The 22,380-nt window shown below is 45.3% G+C and overlaps 1 protein-coding gene across 3 annotated transcripts in view; it reads right to left on the minus strand.

Moving 5' to 3' along the window:
- MAP2 (microtubule-associated protein 2) overlaps positions 1-16,455 on the minus strand; it is a 68,190-nt gene extending 51,735 nt beyond the window's left edge. For all 3 annotated transcript variants that reach the window (XM_009887579.1, XM_009887578.1, XM_009887580.1), the window contains exon 1: positions 16,194-16,455. In XM_009887579.1, coding sequence (XP_009885881.1) covers positions 16,194-16,455 — 262 coding nt within the window. The remainder of the gene's footprint in view (positions 1-16,193) is intronic.
- Between the last annotated feature and the right edge of the window lie 5,925 nt (positions 16,456-22,380).

Here is a 22,380-nt window from a genome sequence, read left to right on the forward strand (position 1 = left end):
AAATATGGCTGGGGGTGAAAGGTTGCCTCCTGAGAAATACAAATTCCAATTTCAGGCTATGCAAAATAAGTAAATAAAAGTATAAATGGCCTCTGGGTTTTGGGTTTCAGAGTTTTTTTGGCTGGATTTTTTTAATCAAGAAAGGTCAACTTCTGAACACTGTTAATGGATATTTTGGGTGACACAGGAAACACAGGCATTTCGCCAGAAAAGCAGTGCTTTTACTATACATGACTGCTGCAAAAGGACAGACATTTTTGTACTAATGGACAATATAAATAGCACATCCAGTGGGTAAGTCAAATCCTCACAGGGCAGCTATTGAGACTTTTCATAGTTTCCTTATGGTTCAGTTAAAGTTCAAGGAAGTCTAATGACAAAGAACAAAAAAAGATAAAGGAGAGTTAGCCAGCCTGGATGCCAGGCAAATTCTTCACAGCCTAAAAGCTCTGGATTCATTAGAGATAGTTTTGCTTGTAGAAACTTATATTCCCTCTCTTTAAGCAGGTAACCATTCACTCAAACCAGGACAGTGACACAAAAATGGCACTAACAAATAACAAGTAACATGAAATACATGTTTCTTAAAGACAACAAGGACCTTGACTTCACGTAAGACTCCAGCTCAACGAAGAACAGCAATACGGCTTTCCTTTGCATTTTGCAGACAGCAAAACGTTGCTCCTTTTTACCAAGATGTCAGCTGCTTATGATACAGGACACAGACTGAGTTTCCCAGTTTGATTTCAGGGAATGCAGTACCCAAAAGTACAGGTGCTCCCCAAATGCAATGTCCATAATGGAGAAGAGACATTGTGAAAGACCTTGAGCACAAGCTTTCAAAAGCCTGTTGGCAATGAGCAAGCTGAACCGAGCGGCTGGGAGCTAACACAGGGACAGTGATTCTGCTGCTCCCTTTAAGGGTTGTCACTTCAGACCAAGCTCCGACAAAGCTGTCAGGACAAGTCTGCCCAGTTGCCACTAGTGCCATGGCTGCTCTCTGGCCAGCACAGAGGACCCTGCCCTGCTGAGAGAGCAGGCACTTGTCTTGGGTACTACGCTAATTTAAACCAAAGCTAAAACTCAAACAAGTAAGCACACTCTGCTCCTGATTTTGGAAGTCAATCCAATTCTTCTACAAACCCCAGCTCTCAGCATACCAAATCAGGACATCTCGAATCTCCCTGCCCCACAGACAACTCAGGGACACAAACCTTTTCAGAGTACTGGGATGCACAGGGGATGCTGAACCAGCTGCTGATGGTATGGGGAGCTGCAGCCTTCCCTCTGCCTCCAAAAGCTGTTGCCCTCCTCATAAGCCCACTCAAGGGCACAACAGCTGCCCAATCCCCAACCAGCTTGCTCTGGCACGGATGTTTAAACTGCAGTAGGTGTAATTCAGACACTCCCTCCAGACACCTGAGCCCCCCTTCACTGACAGAAACTCAGCCAGGAGCCAGAAAGCGAGGTTACCAGCAGAAGGCTCTGGCAAGCCCTTCAGCCTGAGATCTGGTTGTCTGCATGTTTTCATGGGAGCTCTGTCTGGGTCACCACATCCATTCTGCTGAGTGCAGAGGACATGGCTTTCCACCAGGTGGATACCATAGTTAAGGTCCTCCTGAGAAGATGACAACCACCAACTGAACTCACCTCTTGAGGTGGTAGGGTGACTACATCCTTCCTGCATGCCCTTCTGAGCAAACTGCCGCACCATGCCCTATTTGGCCGCTCTGTTGGCTGTACTCCTGGTCACTCGTCCTCCCTGAGCTGCTTTTTATAGGTGTGGGGGATGTTGCGGTTGCTCTGGCAATGCCCAAGCCTCATCAGCATCTCCCACAAGAGCTGCCAGCTCCTGCCAGGTCTCTCCACTGCCCGGGGCATTTCCCTACCTCAGGAAGACCCCCTATGCACCCAGACCTGCAGCTCTGCTGTGGGTTGGGCTGCCTCTGGAGCAGCTTCCCTCTGCAACTGATGCGATGTGTGGTGTCTGCTCCCTTTGTGCCCTTTTTAATGGTTTTCCTTCAGCCTTAGGCACTTCTTCTCTTCCAACCTACCACAACTTCAGGCTTAGTCCATTGAGGAGCTGTTTGCTATGAACACCACTTCCTAGGTGAAACTGCTCAGGTTCAGATATTTGCCTCCGACAGCCCTCATCCTACAGTACCTTTTATCTTCTTCTCTCTCCCTCCTACCCCTCTTTGCAATTCTGAATTATTTCACAGCAACAGGGACAGCTCCTCCTAAAAAGAAAAAGCATTTCATGTCCCCACAATTTTACCAGGACACTCTTCCCAAAATGGAGCAGCATCACCCCTTGCTTTTTCTAGCAACAGCTCTATCTGATACCACTACGGTGGCAGCGGATCTAGAGTTTGCCGTAGTCATGGAAGATGCCATCTGGTCTCTGTAAAGCAGAACTTGTTTAAGGGATAAACAAAGTTTAACGTGCTGGAACCACACAGCACAACAAATGCTTCAGGAGAAAACCAAAGGGAAGGGATGATAGGAAGGAGGGATGGAGAGGAGGAGACTGAAAATTGTGTTAAAACTTCACATGCGTTCACAATGTCACCTCTCAGACATCTACCAAGAAAACTAACAGTGAGCTCAGTTAAAGCAACGGGTAATTAACACTCCTGGAGCCTTGAGGCTAAAACAGGGATAAAGAAAGATGCAAACAGATAATATGTTTCATTATTTTTGCTACATTTTAAGAAAGGAACACAGGCAGTGCTCGCCAAAAGGATTAGCTACATGTGTGCTTGCAGAATTGGGAAAACAAAGCAATTTCAGTCAAAATGTGCCTGTCAAAATCCTCAGTGGGGTGCAGAGCAGTTTCCAAGGTAACCAGCACTAATTGTTGGCACAGTGGAATCCAATCAACAACAAAAGCATAGAGCAACCTATGCTGCTTAGTGAGGCAAAATACCCCAAATATATTCCTGCAAAAAGGAAAGATACAAAGTGGCTATTTGCTATCTCTGACAATTTGATAAGCAAACAGGACTTATAGATTTTTTCTCCCCAGGGGTAGTGCAATTCCGAGTGCAGCAGGACTACAAACCAAATAGCTATTCGATTTGTTTAGAGGCATTAGCCAGTTCCCTAAGGACAGGTCCTGAATTCATGCTCAGGTCTCCTAGAAGCTGGTGGACGACTCACGTTTGAGTCAAGACCGCTGAAATGCTGGGGAAAAAAAGACCTAGGCTTCGGTCAGGGACGTTCCTGATGGAAAAACCAAAGGCACATCTTGGACTTTATTACTGGGATTGTGACAACCCTAAGTATTGCCTTTTGCACTTAGGTTAAAAGAGAAATGCACAGCAGCAATCAAAGCAGTATGAATAAGTTATATAAAGCCCAAATAATGACAATAGGTTAGTGCTTGTGACTGAAGAAAAAAGCAGTAACATAGCTTTACAGAATTCAAATATTTGCTCTCAAATGGCTTTTGTGAGTGTAAATATTTTGCTGTAAGTAGGTCCTTGATCTGGTTATTGGCAATATCAACAGTAATTGGCAGGAGGTATGAAGGCAAATAATGGGAACATCAGCTTTTAAATTAAATGAAACCACAACACAACTGACAAGTATCATTTCCCTAATAAACTCATTGACTTTAAGCTACTGTAGCAACAATGAGGATAGTGACAGATTAAGTTAATCACCAGGATTTACCAGATAACCAACCGAACAGGTCAGAAAAGGCTTGTGTTTTGAGAAAGAGCGAGCTTTGATTGTTTAATGCATTGAAACACAAAGGTATGAATATTTTGACTGCCTTTGGGGAAAGATGCATTGTAGTGACTATATGAAAGCATGTACAGGGGAGCTACCCAACAGCAGCTTCACGCCCCGGTGGGCCCCACAGCAAATGGCTTAGACCTCTGTTTTGGGGTACTTCAGGTATTCAACAGCCCCTCCTCCCTTCTCCTTAAACCCAAGATTGTGAATCTGAATTGCCATTATCCAGCCCCTTAACATATCCGCTTTATAACTGAGTAAATCTGGTGCAAAACCGGTGTCCTGGCTGCAGCTGGGCTATGTCATACCAGTAGTGTTCTGGCACAGACAAACAGGGAGGCTGGAGGGGCGGCTTCTCTGTGCACCCCTGGCTGCTCTGCAGCATTTGGGGAAGCAGCATCCGAGGACTTGGGCCACCTGTCCTCAGACCACTTACACACCTTCTGCATGTACTTCAGCTCCACTGCCCTAACTGCATTTTCCTGATCCCCTTCTTCAGCAAGAGAGCTGGACAGATACAGTCCAAATCTCCAAGGCACTCAAGTGGAAAAATCCAAAACGACTCACGCTAACAGCAATACTGACAGCTCCAGTGAGCCCCCTCCTCTGGCTCCCCAACACCCTGGTACACATTCATTTGGAAGAGGCCTCTGCCATGCTGTCTGGCAGCTCTAAAACAAAACACCAAGGGATCAGTCCCCACACTCCTCCTTCCCTTGAAATATGAAAGTCTGTTAAAAGGGAGTCATACAAATGTCAGTACAATAAAGCAATGCTTTTAAAACGAGCTCTCATTACTGCAAATACTTGCTCCTGTGCATCCTCTGGAGTCACATCTTCTTAAGTCTACTGCCTGGAACAAAATATTTACTACTGTCAGCATTTCTCAGACAAGTCAGAAGTGGGAAAAGCTAATCAGTTCTGTTTTGTCTGATGCGCCAGCAGCACAATTTACAGCTAACATGCAATACTGAAGCAGACAACACCAGACCCTCTGTGAGGTCCCATTGCCTTTCCCAGGACTTGGTATCAGCTGAAAATATCACTCACACATACAAAGCAGCTATAGCTGTCTTTCACTAACACATGAACTCCTTAGGACTCATGCAGAAGAAAGCACTTTGGTTTCAAAACAAAGAACTGGATATTTAATCCTTTGAGTGCAAGTAAACACATGTAACAGGTAATTCACTTTTAAATCAATATTTGTTTTGAACTTCAGTACAAGTTAAGATTTTAAACAAACAGACTTTTAAGAACGCCCACAGAAATAAATGGAGGCCAAGCCACCTACAGCAGGAGGTGACATGTCCCTTAAAGTTCATTTTTAGCTCCTTTTGAGCCGATTTTAAACACTTTTTACAGTGTTTCCTGTGATCTTTTTAAAAAAGAATTCAAAGTATGCTATACATACTCTGCTGAATTTAAGTTTAAAATTAACATTAACTTGTGCACATGTTGTGTGTGATTTCTAGTCGTGCCTGGTAAGGACTGAAGATCATTCTGTCAATGCAACAGAATTTTGGTTCATCCCACCAGGGGATATGGTGACACATGACGCAGCAATACCATGCCCTGTACACCCCAGGGCTCACGCTGCCAGACCAACCCTGATTAACCAGCTAGCTCCGCAATGCAGCAACTGCTGCACGGATAATCTCTTCCCAGCTCTGCTTCCCAGCCTAGCCCCGCATCTGTACTGAGACAGATGTCTTTCTCCTGCCAACTCTGAAGAATGGTGTTGCGTACTTACAGTCAAGCATGTGAGAGTGTTCCCACAGACAGGCAAAGCAGAACAGGTCCCGCGTCACATACAAATTAACCAAATCCTGCAGAGGTCGTGACATGGATGGATTTTCAGAGCAGTTCTCAGCCCTGCTCAGCAGTTCAGCCATCTCTCCCCCTCTCTTCTGGCACTATGCCAGTCAAAGGGAGCCTCGTCTCCGCCAAGCCACCATCTCTGATCGGGACTCATCCCCGACCGCTCACACAGCCTGTTCCCATCCAGTGCCCGCCCACCCTTGGAGACCACGGGCTTACACCTCTAAGTGTGCAACATGATTAGCAAAGAGAAATGCGCACCTACTCTTGCAGAAGGGAGATGTGAGAGATGCATATAAATGCCCTCAGTGCATCTTCTGAACTACCTCTTCCACTTTTTCTGACAGAGCTAACTTCTCTGGGCACTTAAACACCTGCAGACTTCTGCAGCCATGGTGCTGGGGACATCTGGGATGCTGTGGGGAGAGCTGAGACCAGGGTTTGGGTCACTGCAGTCACCGGGAGAGGTCTGCATCCAGAGGCAGATCTCTCAAGTATACTGAAAATGAGGAGTGGCTGTGAAAATTCAAGGTCACAGAGGAGCTACACTGGATTGCTGGGATAAAGCTGAGAGTACACACAGAGAACAAGAAAAAAATCAGCCAGAGGCAACATAAATGAGAAAAGAAAGGGAAAGAAGGAAGAGCTGACAGAGCAATTGTTTAGAAGGACAATATATTCTTAAATAGAAAGAAAGGATGACAGTGAAAGGAAAGAGAAGACAATCCATGGACAGGAACAGCTAAGCCCTCTCACTTTACAGCTCCCCAAGAACCTGCACAGGCTGTGTTACCCTGGATTTGGCACATACCTGGCTTTGGGGTAAAAAGCAATAGTCACAGCTGAAGCTTTTTTCTTCAGTCATATGTGGCGCAAGGCTATGGATGAAAACAGTTTTGGTATGTCATTAAGACTGTCACATTTATGCAGCACTGGCAGCTGATACTTCTGCTCTTCTTTATTAACGTATCTCTCTTGCCAGATGCATGGGCTGCACGGACAGAGGACCATAGTTTTATCATAACTGCCATAGGCTACAGGTTGCTGGCAGCTGTACCGCACTGATCGTATATGACTGTGAATTAACCTCAAGGAAAGAAATAGGAACAAAAAAGTGAAATACCTGGGGTTTATTTTCCCCTTCCAAAGTATATAGTGCCTCCAAGTGAAACTGATTTCCATGAAGTATCCAATCTACTCAGTCCTGAGTGAAACTGACTCTCTGGGAAGCAGCTAACAGGTTTTCCTGCCTTGGAGATAATGATATCTCTCAGCTATTTTCCCATATACTGAATGCAATTAAAGTATTAAAGTTTTGACCACGTATTTTCCACACATAGGAGAAAGGCTCGTTCACATGATCTAATGTACACAGCTGGGGGGCCTTGAGTTTCCTGCATTTTTTGCATGTCATGAGGAATGCCTCAGTAATAACAAAACCCCAAAAACCAATCGAGAACGCATTTCTAAACCACCACCTCAGAATCAGTTTTCCAAGCACCACTAACTCTGCTCTGCAGTCAGTCTGTGAAACAGCACAGGAAAACATAACTCTTTTGCTCAGCATCTCCCAAGGAATAAATGACAGAGTCAAAACCAGCACATAGCCCTCTCACTTTGAGACTTGCCTTTGAATTTCCTGATCAACCTTTTCACAGCTGGTAAGGACAGGCACTGGATTATCAGTGCTCATCTGAGTGTTAATGCCAGCTGCTTTATGCTGATTTCGATCCCTTCAGCTGGCAAAGGCAAGCAAACCTGTATTAATTATCATTATAAGGATTTAAAGTAAGAAGTTCAATATACCAGTAGCAACTCCACAAAATGGAAAAACTCAAACCAAAACACCAGTACAACACACTAGGTTTTGCTGTCCTTACTTAGGATATGAATACACCACGAGAAGAGATTATTTCTTTCTCTATATTGTAACCTCACAGACTAAAACAGCAGGGAAGACAAAGACAGGGGGTTTGTCCCTGGCTTCCTTCTAATCTTTCCTTTGAGTTCCTCTCAAATTAAACCCCAGATTGCCCTTGCTTTCCAATTTTAATATAGAGTAGGTAATCAGCATTAGTCAAACCAAGAAATTTGCATGTATATATATATCTCACACATGTATTTTGCACCATAAATACTCCCCGAAGTAATATTTCCTTTTCATTTCCATGGAAGTTGTGCCTCAGTGAAAACAGCAAAGTGAGGTCCCCATTGCAAAGTGCTCCCAGCCTCTCTCCCCATCTACCCTGACTTTCTTAACCTTGAGAAGCAAATGCTAGAGGAAAAAGACAAAAAAATAAATCCTCCTTTCCTTTGTCAGACACCCTGGCTGTGGCTCAGAGCTGTTACAGAGAGGCTGTGCACTCCTGAATGCTAAATAAGCTCTCAGGCTACATACTTTCTCTCGGCGGAGCTTAAAAAGAGATCTCACTCCGCACAGGGACGTGTTGGCATGGCAACATGGAAAAAAGAAATCAGCAACGCCTGGCACTCCTTACAGGAGCAGCAGACTGATTGCAACTCTCATTTTTCTAAGTGATCTGATGGTACCTACCTCCTCTCCGCCAAAGGTTAAACCTGCACCCAGCTGCATGTGGAAGGGCTGATGTCCAGCCCCTGTACTGGGAGGACCTGCCTCTATCTGATGCACCTGGGGACAGGGCCGGGGAGCTGTGCCTTGCGCTGGGCTAACCTGTGGTTTGTCAGGGCTGGAAAGTGCACCAAGCCACACGCAGGAGCATCCGTAATGCAGAAAGGAGAGGAAGGGTTTTGCGAGGCATGGGGCTGAGTGGGTTAACGACTGTGGCTCCAGGCTCTTTTGCTCCACAGTGTTCGAGACCCTGAGAGCTGATAATTGCCTGTGCACAGGGCAAGGGGCCAGGAAATGAGGCAGGCAATGCCCACCAGCACGTCCCAGGCTGTCACCTAAGAACCTGCTGCTTCTCTTTCAAGGTGCCTTTGGAGAAGAAGATGCCATTTCAGCTCTGCCCAAAACAATAGCAGCTGTGTGTCCGCAAGACAAAGCTTTGTTGTTTGTTAATCAACCTTCCTCCAAATCTTCCTGCCCTCAGATCAAAATTGGAATGGAAAATTATATGCTGGCACAGTCCCCAGTGATACCACCTTCCAGCTGCAGCCGCAAAGACCACTACCCCCTGCCAAATATTGCCTAGTGCTCCTGCATGCCCTTCATGCTGCCATCCTGGGGATGGACACCATGATGGCTTCCCTTCAGACATGAGAGGGAAGAGCCATTGAAGCGCTTCACCCTCACTTCTTTGCAATGGGCAGAGCTGATCCAAGCCCAGAGGGCAGGAGCCTGCAAAGAGGCAGCACACAGCCCTGCACAGGGCTGTGCTGCCTGCTTGTGGCTCCGCCGCAGCCTTCCTGCATGATGTGGGGTAGCTTTCTTCACACCTGTCTGCCTTTTCTGCTGGCTTTTACAAACCTTGTCTACTTTACATAATTCATAAATGCACAAGCTGTCTCCTACCATACGCTGAAAAGGACTCCAGCACAACAGGCCACAATTTAGAACATGGCCTCTGGACACAACTGCCCTACCAGTCACTCAGCTAACGCCAGCACTGGACAGTCGAGATCTAGCCCAAAGAAACAGCCAAATCTGCATTTACAGCCCCCACCAGAGCAGGCAGCCAAACATGGATGGTGGGGAGGAAGGGCAGAGGTGAACAGACAAAGGGCAAATTTTTGTCCACAAAAAGGGGAGACAAAACTCCCAGGATGTGTTCTGTATTTGATGGGCTATTCATTCTTCAGCAGCAATAGCTATCCTGGCTACAGCAGCCCCCCAAGGATGGCTGCAGATGTTTTCAAAAGGTAACTTTGATAAACAGCACTCATGGCACACAGTCTGAATTACCAGTGTGGTTGGAACATGTTATGAAAGATATTTCCTCCATATCCTGGTCCTCGTTGCCCCTTGTTGCGTCTCTGAGGTTGGTATTGATTACGTTTTCTGGGAACACTGACATCACCAAGTGAGCACTGGTTGCCAGGCCAACATGCTCGCAGCCATTTCACTCTTACTCCTTAAGGAAGCACAGCTGCTTATGAAATTCCCTCTTACAATGCTCATACTGTAACAAGAAAACACCAAAGTGAATCAAAACACCAACAGGGAGCCCAAAGGAAATGGCTGGTTGATGCCTTCTCTTGGCCAGATCCAACGCACATGGCAGCAGTTGACACTAATGGTGTTACTGCACCTGGTTTGAGATACGGTTTTCAAAAGTGAATCTGAACCACACACTGACATTTTCAGAAGAGTTTTAGGGATAAAAGAAACTGACGGCTGAACTCCCCTGGGTGTCTGACTCACGGGAATCCACGGCACCTGCACACTGGACTATCTCACCCCACTTCCTTTCAGGCAATAATTTTTGCATGCTTGTACCGCCCCAAACTGTGCCAGACCCTCCAGCTCCTACCAATACATTTCAATCACGAACTGACTGATTTCTGAAGTCCCAAGAGGAAGTGGGAGGGCAGAGCCAGCACCTCAGACAGGTTACAGTTGGACAAAATGCAGTATCTTACTGGATTTAGTGACCAACAGCACCAATCACAGGAAAAGCTGCAGAGACTGGTCTTTGCAGCAGTCAGTGAATATTCAGAGTCAGGGAGAAGATAGCTGGGGTTAGGGGATGCATGGGAAAAGACAGAGTTTCTCTGGCCTCAATGCTGGTCCTCTGCAGAAGAAAAACTGAGAAGGATTTCTACAGCAAGCTTAACAGAGAACAGTAAAAATAGTGCCCCAAAGAGGCTCTGTTATCTCCGCCCATGTTCTCTTCAGCAACATAATTTGAACATGTCTAAAATATTCCCATAATGTGTCCCAGAAAATGACACTTATATTACTCTTAAGACAGAGGAGAAAAGTTTCAGAAGTTTGGTGTGTTTGCCTGTATCTAAACTGGCAAAGAAGATGGTGCACAGTAAATACTGTCACATTTCCTGGGTAAAGGAAGGGAGATCAAAATGCCTAATTAACAGCTTCTTTCCTATGGGAGCCATCAATGACATGGTAAGACATTCTCCCAGCTTTATAAAATAAACTGAAACGGGACAAACACAGCAATCACACTCATCTTTGAACTCCATTGATTTTGCATCCGTCTATGCATTTTGTCTGTGTTGCTCGAGACATGCAGCTTGCTGAAAATGCACATCTGACAACAAGGCTGGGAGGCTCCTTTGGGGAACAGGCGTTCAGGGAATTTGTGAGGGGCTCTGGTAACTCCAGGAGGGCTCGGGCAGCAGCAGGACGACCAGTGCAAACAGCCAAACGTAAAGGAAAGCTCTGACAAAGCAGCCCTGTTGAAAGAAAAACTAAAAGGCCTCTGTGCAAAGGCGGCCTGTTAGTATGTTTACTGGCAGTGCCATCTTAGTATCTTTGTATCTTTGTATGGCAACAGAGAAAGAAGGAGAAAGACACACAAAGGAGAAGAAGATTAAATGAGAAGTCACTAGAGAGAGAAAAACCATTAACACGCCATGGGACAAAGCAATGACTCAGTGCAGTTTCAGCCTGGAGAGGCCGTCATGTTTACTGACCCCATGCACAAAGCTGCAAGCCTGCCCCTGCACAACCTGCCATCGCAGCTCCAGTCCTGGCCCTCATGGGCAGAGAGCCCTAAGCCAGCAGAACTGAGAGTCATGGTGATTTTCTAACAACACAGTGGTGGTGAGGGCCGTGAACAAAACCCTCATTACCTAGAGATTGGCTACTAGAAGGCATGGCTATGGAAGATGACGGGATACAGACTGTTTCTTTGACACCAGGTGCTGAAACAAGCACAATCTCTGCCTTCAACATGTTTGGGGTTTTTTTTTGCGTAGCCAACCTAAAACTACTCCCCACCTCTTCTCAAGTGTTTACTGTCTATGCCAGTGCAGTCTTTCAGGCTGACATTCCCTGCAGCTTATTTAAATACACTTATTTAAAGAGTCGTTGGTCACGGGAATAGATTTGTTGCAATTGACCATTTAGTCTGGCAGAACAAAGCCTAAAACAAATGGCTGAATTAGGATAAATTTTATCCTATCCATGTTACAAGGCTGTAACATTATTTGCCCCTTCCCGCTTTTCTCTTCGATTCTTCCTGCCCACTTCCCACCCCTGCTTTGCTCCCTTCACAGCTTTCATCTCACCAGCTCTCTGCCCCTCACCTCTCATAGCTCTCTGACTGCTGGGTCTGTCCCCGCACCACTCCTCAGCCCCTCACTCTTCCTTCAGCTCGATACTGTCACTTCTTCATTCCTCTTCACAGGTCTAGGGCTCCCCCCTCTTTCTGTTCCACTTATAGGCTATCACATATCAGTCTCTGGTTCCCCCCAGCCACCAAAAATCCTAGCCTCTCTCTTTTATCTGTCATAGACTCCCTCTCACTCACCTTTCCTATGACTCAAGGGCTCTGAAAAACAAGGCAGGAACGTTCAACCTGCCATCGGTCCTCTGTGCTGTGTCAGGAAGTCTGCTACAATTTTCCAGCAGTCTCTTTGCATCCCACATGGTTTGGGTACCCTGCCAATTAATGAAGTGCTCTGTTTGTCACTCTGGCAGGATGCGTTACTGTCCTTAACATTGACTGACACCGGGACAGAGCCACTGTCCTGAGGCTCTGGTAATAGGATTTCAGGAAATGCTTTCCCTTCATCTGTCAAAAAAATAATCCACCAAATAACTGTGAGGGTAATCCAACCCCCCTCTGATTATAAACTTGAATTTGGCATTTAATGAAGAAAGCACTCAATCAGCTGAATCACTGTACATAAAGACATATTGTAGAAGATGCTTCACAATACGTCCAACTACTTTTACCTCTAATTATATAAATTTGACAGGTTAGTCATTATATTACTGAAAAGAAAAATAAAAGCATTTTAAGTGTAAAAAACCAAACCTTTTTAGCATAATGTTCCTTGCAAGTCAAATACGATGGATTGTGTGGAATTGCTGGTTCCCAGAGAATGCTGCAGCACACCTGTACTGCTCCTCTGTACTTCCTTCCAGTTAGTTGACCACAACTTTTCAGTTAGCAAAAAAATGGCTGCCACTCTTATATTTCATTATAAGTCAAATGCATCCTGTGCTGTAGCATGGGGTCCAATCCAAAACTCTTCACATCAGCCTACTTCAGAGTGAGTTTCTGGAGATTACTCTATCACGCCTCCTTTGCAGCACACATCTCGTGATGTGAAAATGTTCAGCTTGACAAGAGCTACAGATCTCATCCCCCCGCCTTAGTACTTCCAAAATCCTCACCAAAGACACTGTGTGTGTATGCAGGCGAGAAAGGACATGGACAGGAATGGATCAGTGAGTGCACACTGAAACTCAGTGGATCTTGGGCTGTGGGATGCTGTAGACCACCCCAAAGGCAAGGTGTCTTCAGGAGGTCCTTCGGAGCAGCGTGGGACTTGTGGCTGGCCGAGGCATTGTGCTGAGCTCGTCTGCCAGGGGCAGCCCAAGTATACATACAAATATATATATATATACACACAAATACATATAAAAAAGAATAACTGCTTTACTGCCCTTACTTGTATCACATCCATAATAGCTTCCTATGCGCTATGCCAAAAAACCCATCCTATTCTCTCTCACATATTTGCCTGTGACTTCAGTGGATGCCAGATCAGGCCCTGAGGCGGCCCTGTCCACAGCGCTGTGCACTCTCCCACGTTCCCATCAGTCCATTTGAAAGGAGGGCATTGATGTGTCTCCATAATGCAGCCATTACCAGCACGATACCGAGACAGATCAATCAAAGGCAACACAACAGCCAGATTCAGAGGATTCCAAAATTGAGGTCAGACTCAATAACTCTTAGACAGATGCCAAGAGAGAGAGAAATGCATATATACAGGAAGGCAAATTTTAACTGTGCAAACCTAAAAATGTCACTTGCAGTGATGGATTGAATGTGTTTTGGCAAGAACTGTTATTTCCTCCCCCATTACCACCCCTTGCTTCTGCATCAATGTTGGCATAAGGTGGCTTTGTCTTGGTGGCCTGACTCTAACCTTCTCCTTAACACACAGCCCTCAGATTTTACAGCACGAGCCCTGCAAATGTGTGCCCTGCTGCTTTGCTGTGCCCCGAAGGGACTAGTGCACTGCTGCAGAATACCTCTCCCTAGGAGAGGCCCATTTTGTGACTAAATCCCAGCTCCTGGGTCAGTCCGGTGCTGGAGAGCTTCCTTAAGCAAAAGGCTTCAAAATGTAACTGAGCTGTAATCAGCAGGGATGTCCGATGGGTGGCTGCCTGAGAAATGCCCTGTTTATACTACTGCTCCACCACACATGAGCTGGTTGTTGCAGTTGCTGGGGATTTAGGAGTCCGACATGAAGGCCACCTAGGTTATAGTGCTGGACTTGCACCAGGGAAAATAAAATCCCTGTAAATCCACTTAAACCCACAGTTTGGCTTAATTATCTCGGTCGACCTTGGCTTCCTGTACATTTTCTTCTCAGCTGTTTGGAGTCAGCAAGATACTAGAAATGATTAAACCATTCAGATTATTGGTAATTACGTGTATCAGAGTGGCATTTACAAACCCTACCTGATACAACACCCCACTGCAGTTAAAATTTAAAAGCAGACAAATACAGCAAAGATGACTGAATTTGGTGGAGAACGGCAATCCTAATTTCAAGATGAAACTTTGAATCAAATACCAAAAATCCACCTCTTAACTTCCTGCTTCACAATGCATTAAGCACATCCAGCTAGTAAATACTAGTGTAAAATGGCGACACACACCTCAGCCCCTTTCTATTACTACAGTAAGTTGCCAACAGGTTTCTCCTTCAAAAAAAAGAAAAATGATCAAAAATATATCTTAAGTATCCTAAGATGGTTTACATTGCATTAATTAAATACAGTCTTAGCCAGTGTGTGAGTGTGCAGTGCACAAGTTTCCAGAGAGCTAGGAATTCATGCATGAAGGCAAGCAGTTTTGGGGACTTTTCTGGTCTCCAAGGACAAAGCAAGATGCCACGAGATAAGCTATATTAAGACTCCCAAACAAAAACTGTATGGATCGACAATAAGTCCCCACACCAGAGATCTTGCAATCTAAGCAGACGGTGAGAAGAAAGCTGGGGAGGAAGAAATGAGGCCACAAGCATGTGTTCCCAGTCCCACTGCTTGCCCTAGACCATACTGCCTCATTTTTTCTTGTTCTGCTGTTTAACTCCTTGCCTCAAAAACCAACATGAAAACACAGTACTACAATGCCTGCTGATGGGCAGCAGTGGGTTCCTGCCTCCTCTCACCCATTAGTTGCAAACTCCTCAATTAAATGTTCAAGCCCCTCTCAGACACTGACCACCACTCAGAACCTGAGCTTGTGACAGCCTGAGGAGGAGGAACTTCCTCTTCATCCTGAAAAGTTATTCCCATTTCTCCGGGTATATGGCTGGGACTTGTCCAAGACTGTGAAAAATCTGTGGCAAAGATAAGAAACGCACTCAGTCTCCCCACAGTCCACGTTAACCCCTAAGAACTGCAGCATCTTACTTCTGTGATTCCTGCACAGCTGCTCCTGCTTATTTGCTGGCTAAGCATAGCACAAAGTTGGGTTACAGCGCAGAGACAAGACCTTGTTATCATCCCCCAAAACAATCATCAACAGTGTGTTCACCTAAACCCATTTAATTTTAGTAGAGATCTCCATTTCCAGCGTGATTGCTTACGAAATGACTGTAGGGTCCAAGAGCCTTAAAATTCTCTTGCTGCTGAGAAATTATGGATAGCATCTCCAAATGCTGTCAACAGCCAACAAACATTGCTAGAAAGACCTCTTTAGCATGCATGGAGGGATGCATCAAGGGCAGCTGTGTCTGTACAAGAGAAATTCTTCTTGCACTGTGCATTTGGGGTTTTAAGTGGGAACTCTGCACAGAGAGAATTAGCATTTACTTCTAAAACAGGAAACTTGCTTTGCATATTTCATTTTGACACAGTCACACTTTTTTTTTTTTCCCCAAATAACAAGCTGAATCCTAAAATCCTAACATAGTTTACAAACTGACAAAGCCCCAGTGAGTATCCAGTGAAATATGCCTGGGCAAGGGTGAATAAATGCTGAAGCTGAATTGTGGTATTCCTGGTCAGGTTAAGCAACACACTATTCTGCAAATAGTTGGCGGTTTCAAGAAGGTGGTGTTACTTGTGAGTAATAACAGGAGAACCCATCCTTCATGCTCACACAAACGCATGCAAGAGCAACACGAGCCATCCATGCGCAACAGCTGCACGGTTTTCTATTCCCTCCCAGCCCAGAGGCCCTACACCAGCGTGTTCTCCCATGCCCAGACAGGTAACCCTGCCCCATCTACCAAGATGCACCAAGGCACCATCATGCCTTTCCTGAAGTCTTCTCAGAGCACTTCCCAGGATCCTGGGTAAGGACGCAAACTGTGCAAACCCAGATGAAGATGCAGCCCTTGCTGTGTAGAGCTAGTGCATGTGCTTCCTCATGTCAGCTCCCCCGCGCCCTGGGGCACGCTTGGCTCCAGCTAACATTTCCCCTTGGAGAAACATCATCCAGTGGTCTGAAGAACCCCGTGTTTCATGGCGAGGCACTGAGGTGCATTACCTGCGGTTTCCCTGTCCCCCGCTGACAGCTCTCCATTGATCCCATTCTCTCTGGTCTGAGCATATGTCCCCGGCTGCTCATGGCTGCCCAGCCCTGGCTCCTCGTCCTCTCGGTAGGGAAATCCATTTGCACTTCTGACCAATCCAGCACCTGTGCCACCCTGTTCCTTAATTTCAGGTGAATGTGGATGTGAAGAAGCCTCTGTTAGCTGACCCGACGTCCAGTGCGGTGCCTTGGCTTCGTCTTTCCTATCCTCCGCCATGGTTCCTTGCCTTCACTGTAGCCTGTAACGCCTGTAACGACATTAGCAGGAGAGATCAGCTCCAAGTGGGTGACTGTGCCCTTGATCGTCAGGCAGCAACTGGGTGCAGCACAGGCACGTTACTAGCAGCGCTGCCAGGGAAACGTCCATTTGGCAGATGAAACGGTTTAAATGCAAAAGTGCCTCTGCTTGTCTGTCCTGGGCATGAGAAAACTGCTTTAAAACCAAAACAAACCACAAGCTGTAAAAATTATGGGTCAAGTCCTCCCCGACTCTCATATGCCTTGCAATAATTAGCACCAGTTTCTTGAGGGCTGTCCTTTCATTAATCTGATTCTAACTCACTAATTACAGTTAAATGTAGACCCACTTAACGAGAAGTAAATCAGTCATCATAATGCAACGACATCTTCCCTGGCAATAAAGGGAAGAATGCCACAACTGTTAAAACAAGTGAAGCTGCTGCTGCAATTTTCATTGCAGTTGCAAAGAGTGCTCTTCGGGCACAGAACTGCATGGTGATCCTTTTTCCATAGCGTGTGCAATCGGCCATGACAGAAACCACACTGGAGAACACTGACTGGGTTCCTGAACATATGTGCTATTTGACCTTATTTATACATCCCCTCTAACTTGCTGTTTTATGAACATTCACACTCATTCCCTTTTGTCCAAAACAGCCTGTGGGGAACAGCTGTTTCCCACACAAGCATTTGCATTCTCTTATGACTATTAGTATTTATACATAAACAAAACTAATCATTATTTGCAACTTCACACATATTTCACTCCTGTTAATTAGCTCCCATTTGTCCGAGCAAGGGAAGGAAGCCATTGCACAAGCCATTGGCTTTGGCTATTTCTCACAGAAAAATGTAGTAGTAGCAGCTCCTCAGGAATGTAAGCCTAGGAAGACAACACATCGTAATCTGTGTTTTGATGATAAAGTAATCTCTGGCAGCGAGAGGAAGGCTTGACCTGAGCTAACTACTTCAAAGTGAAAACCAACAGGCCTTTTCCAAAAGCACTTGCCACCTTTTTTTTTTCCTTGGGAGAAAAAAAACCCCACCAAAACAACACCTAAAAGAAATTAGTTGAACACAGTCAACCAGCCATGTATCACAGAAGCTGAGCAGTCTAGAAAAGAAGGCACAAAACTGTATGTCTGCAGACATGTAACAGAAACCAACCAAACAAACCAGAAAAAAGTCCTAGTTTCCAAAATCAGGTTGATTTGCAGAAAAGCCTCTAAACATGACAAAAAAAGCTATTGTTATTTGTCAGATAATCATTCACAATTGATAACTCTATCACTTTCTGATTGGATATTATCATTTAATAATAATGGCTTTACTTTAAATTAAAAAAAATCATGGCAAATCATGAAAATTAGATTTAATTCACAATAAATATGTCTTAAACTGTAGTTCCACTCTAAAAATGAGTAATAACTCTTTTGCCTCCTGGTGAAACCAGTGTTTTGGGAAGCACAGCTTTGTCTGCTCTCACCCTGACGCAGCACCATTCCCTGGGGGTAACTAATGGCATAAAGATTGCAGGAGCAGTTGAAACTTCAAGCCTAGAGTTTCCTCTGAACTGTAATGAAAATGGTGGGCTGGGCAGTATCACAAAGCTTGGTGGCAATGAGACATGCCTCAATCAAGCACAGAAATAGTAAACACGCTCCACATCCCTTTGTCTTCCCTTCCTCCTTTACCCTGATGGGAGACTCATCAGTGAGCCATTCTGCATATACAGCAAAAGCCTTAATGCAGCCATCTCAAATCATACCAGATGAGCTGATGAGGTAATTACAGAGGAGAGAGCCTGAGCTGGGCAAAGACCACCTCCTACATTCCGAAGAGATAACCCTCTGCCTCTACATTTGTTTACTGCATGACACTAGAGAACATTTTCTGATCAGAGCCTTTCCAAAACACGAGGCCACAGGACTAACGCCTCCCTCCATAAAGGAGTGAGTAGCACACATCCAAAGCCACCAACGTTTGGGGTCTGAGGACAGAACAGAGCATGTTCTGGGAAAAAAAAAAGGAGACATTCTCATCTATGTCCCCTGAGCTTCCTCAGGGGGAAAAAAAGAACAAAGAAAAACCCAAACCCTAACTCAAGGCTTTCTCCACCAATCCAGTGTGCTTTGAAGCTGATAGCAAGCCCCAGAAGCAGTATGAACCTGCCCGTCAGCTTCAGCAGCTCAGCCCCTGGGTCACCCACGAGAGGAGCACAGAGCCTCAGCAGGGAGAGGGAGGGTTACACAAGAGCCGAGCGTGGGGAACGCGGTTCTGAAAATCACTGGGATGAATGTAATGGTTATTATTGCACCGTTGCAGTTTGGAGGCCGTTATCCCTGAAGTGCCCTTCCCCGTTCCAGGCAGACACTCCCTGCTTCACTTGAAGCTCTTGAGGAAGGATATTCACATTCTTACAATGGACTGTATCACAGAAGTCCTCTGTGAAAGTAACAGAAGTGCTTTTATCTTTAAAAATAAATACAGTGGGCAGGCTTCAATGAGAGCTGTGTGTATCTGGAGGCAGAATTTGTCTCAGTATTTATAATAGATGGTTACAGAGTGAAACATGGATGAATTCATTCTTGACTCTCTGTTATTCATCAAGTGCTCTCAGAGTTTATAATGGTAGTAGAAACACAGCAAGTGAGTCACACAATGCATCTTTGTACTCGGCAATTTAGCAATGACTATCTGCTGTATGGCGTGATTCATCCACAGCTCAGGTTCAAATCCAGAATATACAGGTGTGCTTTTTACCATCAGGTTAGATGTTTTTCTGTCATTTCATTAACATACCATGGACTTAAATTAATCAGGTAATTCAAATATCGACACAGAAATGCCAAGAGTGGACAAATATTATGGCAGAATTTAAATAGTGTTAGATATATAAAAAGAAGAAACCTGGAATAGTTTGGACAATCTAGGGAAACACACTACTTCATGGAAGCAAAAAGTTCCTCTTTCCACTAAGACTTTCTTATTCTTTGCATAAACTGCAATGAAGGCTTTAAAAAATTATCAGAAAAGAAGGCACAGCCTGTCATCTAAAATGTCATGTTGCTTAGTTAAAAATTAATTTGGATATTTATGAAACTTTTTTCCCTGCCCATTATAGCAGAACCTCATATCAGAGAATATGCAGCAGCAATCTTACTAGTGCGTTCTCACTAGTACGTTCTCAGTTTTTTTTGTCCATCAGTGGTGGTAAGAGGGTGACCGAGGCAGGTGCTGGACCATGGCAGCCCCAGGCGAGCAGGACGCTGCAGGAAGGGTGGCGGAGCCCACAGGCTGTACCTGGCTTGGTTGCAACAATGCCCCAGCACGGCACTTTGCAAAGCCATCCTGGTGACACCACACCAGTATGCCATGGGGCACGAGTGTGAGCCTCAGCACAAGCTGTGCCAGCTACATGGCACTGGATTGTGGAAACACTCCTTCATTATGTTCCCAACCTTGAACACATGGAGAGCTTTGCACCCACATTTCACTCCTTCATTTCAGCTAACATGCATCTTCTCTCAAATTAATGTGATTATTTTCAGATGTGAGCGCTGTGTACACTGATCAAAAAGAATCCCAGCAAACAGCATGGATGGGGAGAAAGTCTCATGGCGTCTGACAGGGACCGTGTTAGCTTCCCTCTTACTTAAAATGCTCAGTCACGGTCCAGAAGCCAGTAAATGATTAACAAAAGTTACCACTTGATGCTAAACATCTAAGTGCTGTAATTCTAGTAATATGGTATATTAATAGACAGAATTATACATTCTCTCAATTGGAGCCACTCTACCTCTCAAGCCTAATAAAGGATGAACAAGTTTCTCTGGTAATTTACAACAAATATGATTTATTTCTTCCTTGTCCACTGCTTGAGTTACTAGCTTGCAGCTAGATCCCTATTCCTAGACAGTATGAGCAAGACTATCCTTTTAAATACTACCTTGCATCTGTTAAAAATGCAGGCAGTGTTCATCTCCTCACACTTGTATTAGCATCTGGCAGTTTTTAAAGGTTTTTTCATTTCCACACTGCAAACAGTTAGTCAATAGTCACATAATCTTTGTAGAAAATCCTTTTGATTGTACCTTGGATTACAAAACAGATGAAAAATAATGGATGGCGCCTGGACCAGAGGCTGAACAAAGGAGGCTTACTGTGTAAAGACGAAGAAAATTTACCGCAATCTGCGTCCTCGCCAGAGCTGAGAATGAGGGATGACTGCAGCCTCTGAAGCAGTCGATCAGACCTGCAGCACTGCCATGGCAGAGAGTGAGCGGAGTGCCAGAGGAGCAGCTGCTCATACTCCATGCTCCTGCACTCCTTCCTGCATGGTATCCTGCCCTGTGGGCACAGAGATTGAAACCCCTCTTGGAGTTTCCCACAGTTGGGCTGGGCATCAGTGGAGGCAGGCAGGTGGGAAGAGTGGGTCACCCCACCACAGGTGCCATACAGTTCCTGATGAAGGGGAATGCTTTCACTTAGTGAAATGCAAACCTGATGAAGCCGACCTGCTCTGTTCTGAGTAACAAATGCTGTGTGGACAGGAAGTACACCCAGGTGGTGTACAGAATGGTCAAGATGTAGCACCAGTTGCATTTCTCTTCACAGCAAACAGGTCCATCCTGCTGCTGAACATAGGAACAGGTAAGCGTATGAGAACAAGTTTTTCAGCTGACACTCCTGACCAACAGAGCTCTTCCTCCCTGGGGAAGGTATTCATTTTCTGGGCTGCTGGAAAACAGAGCGTTACTGAGCTGACCAGCTGTCGGATGCTCCTCTCCTAAGACACATGTCTGCCTGGTATGCAGCGCTGCCCTTGCTCCCATGTCCAGGGACTGCATCAACTTGCTAAAACTCCAGAAATCTAAAACCAGGTGCCCTTCTCTCTTGCAATGGTGAAATCATGGTACTAGCAGCTTCTGCCTGCAAAAACAACATCTACCATACAGCTCACTTCTAGCTAAAAAGCTGGAAGAATCCCTACACACCCTTTCCTGCTTCAACACCACTCCTTTTCGACAAACCATTTCTATTGACAATGCTGCATTTTTACACCATTTACCATTCATCAAACACCCTCACACACCCCCATCTATCACTAATCATAAGTGCTTCCTGCAGGAGAGAGGAAAGGCATTTTAGCTAGTGAAGGAGATGGTAACCATAACAACAGCACCATGACAACTATAAGGGATATCTGAAACAAGAAATAAGGCAAAAACTTATTACCAATAAATTTGGTCTGTGGTAAGGATGGCAAAAGCACTAAAGAAGCAATACCAGTCAGTAAAGGTGCCAACACAAAGAAATACAAGTCTCTCTGAACGAAATTGCACACAATCCTTCTGTAAATTTTAAGATGAAGTACCATGACAGCCTTGTCTTCTCCTGATCAGTAAACAGAGAAGGCAGTCCCTGTTCAATCCTACCTGAGATCTCTCCTGCCTCGGGGAGCTGGAGAGGCTGAAGGATGGAAGGAGCGCTGCTGGGAAGCTGGGACATTTCCTGGCAGCCAGAAGTCTCCCATATTTCTCAGTGGAGTCTTTTGTTTCCAGAAGACTCATTGAAATAAGCCCTGAACAAGGACAGGATTGCTCCCAGGGGAGCACCTCAGAATCAGACACACCACATTGATTTTTCCACCAAGCACAATTTTGAATGGGCATTGTGAGCTGTCTCTGTGGACTTTAGAGAAGGCATTGCAGTTGGCAGGCTTGTTCAAAACACGAAGCTCTGCAGCCATGAGCCAGTGACCATCTAAACAACCTGTGCCAATCCTGGCAGAGAAAAAAATTCATCCACATTTGTGGCTACATTGGCTTTGTCACACTCAATGGAAGAGACGCAGAGGGCAGAAAAAGCACCATAAACAAACAGCACTAGCTCCAAGTGC

This window comes from Charadrius vociferus, unplaced genomic scaffold (genome assembly GCF_000708025.1).
Source record: "Charadrius vociferus isolate BGI_N301 unplaced genomic scaffold, ASM70802v2 scaffold136, whole genome shotgun sequence".
In the NCBI taxonomy this organism is placed as follows: Eukaryota; Metazoa; Chordata; class Aves; order Charadriiformes; family Charadriidae; genus Charadrius; species Charadrius vociferus.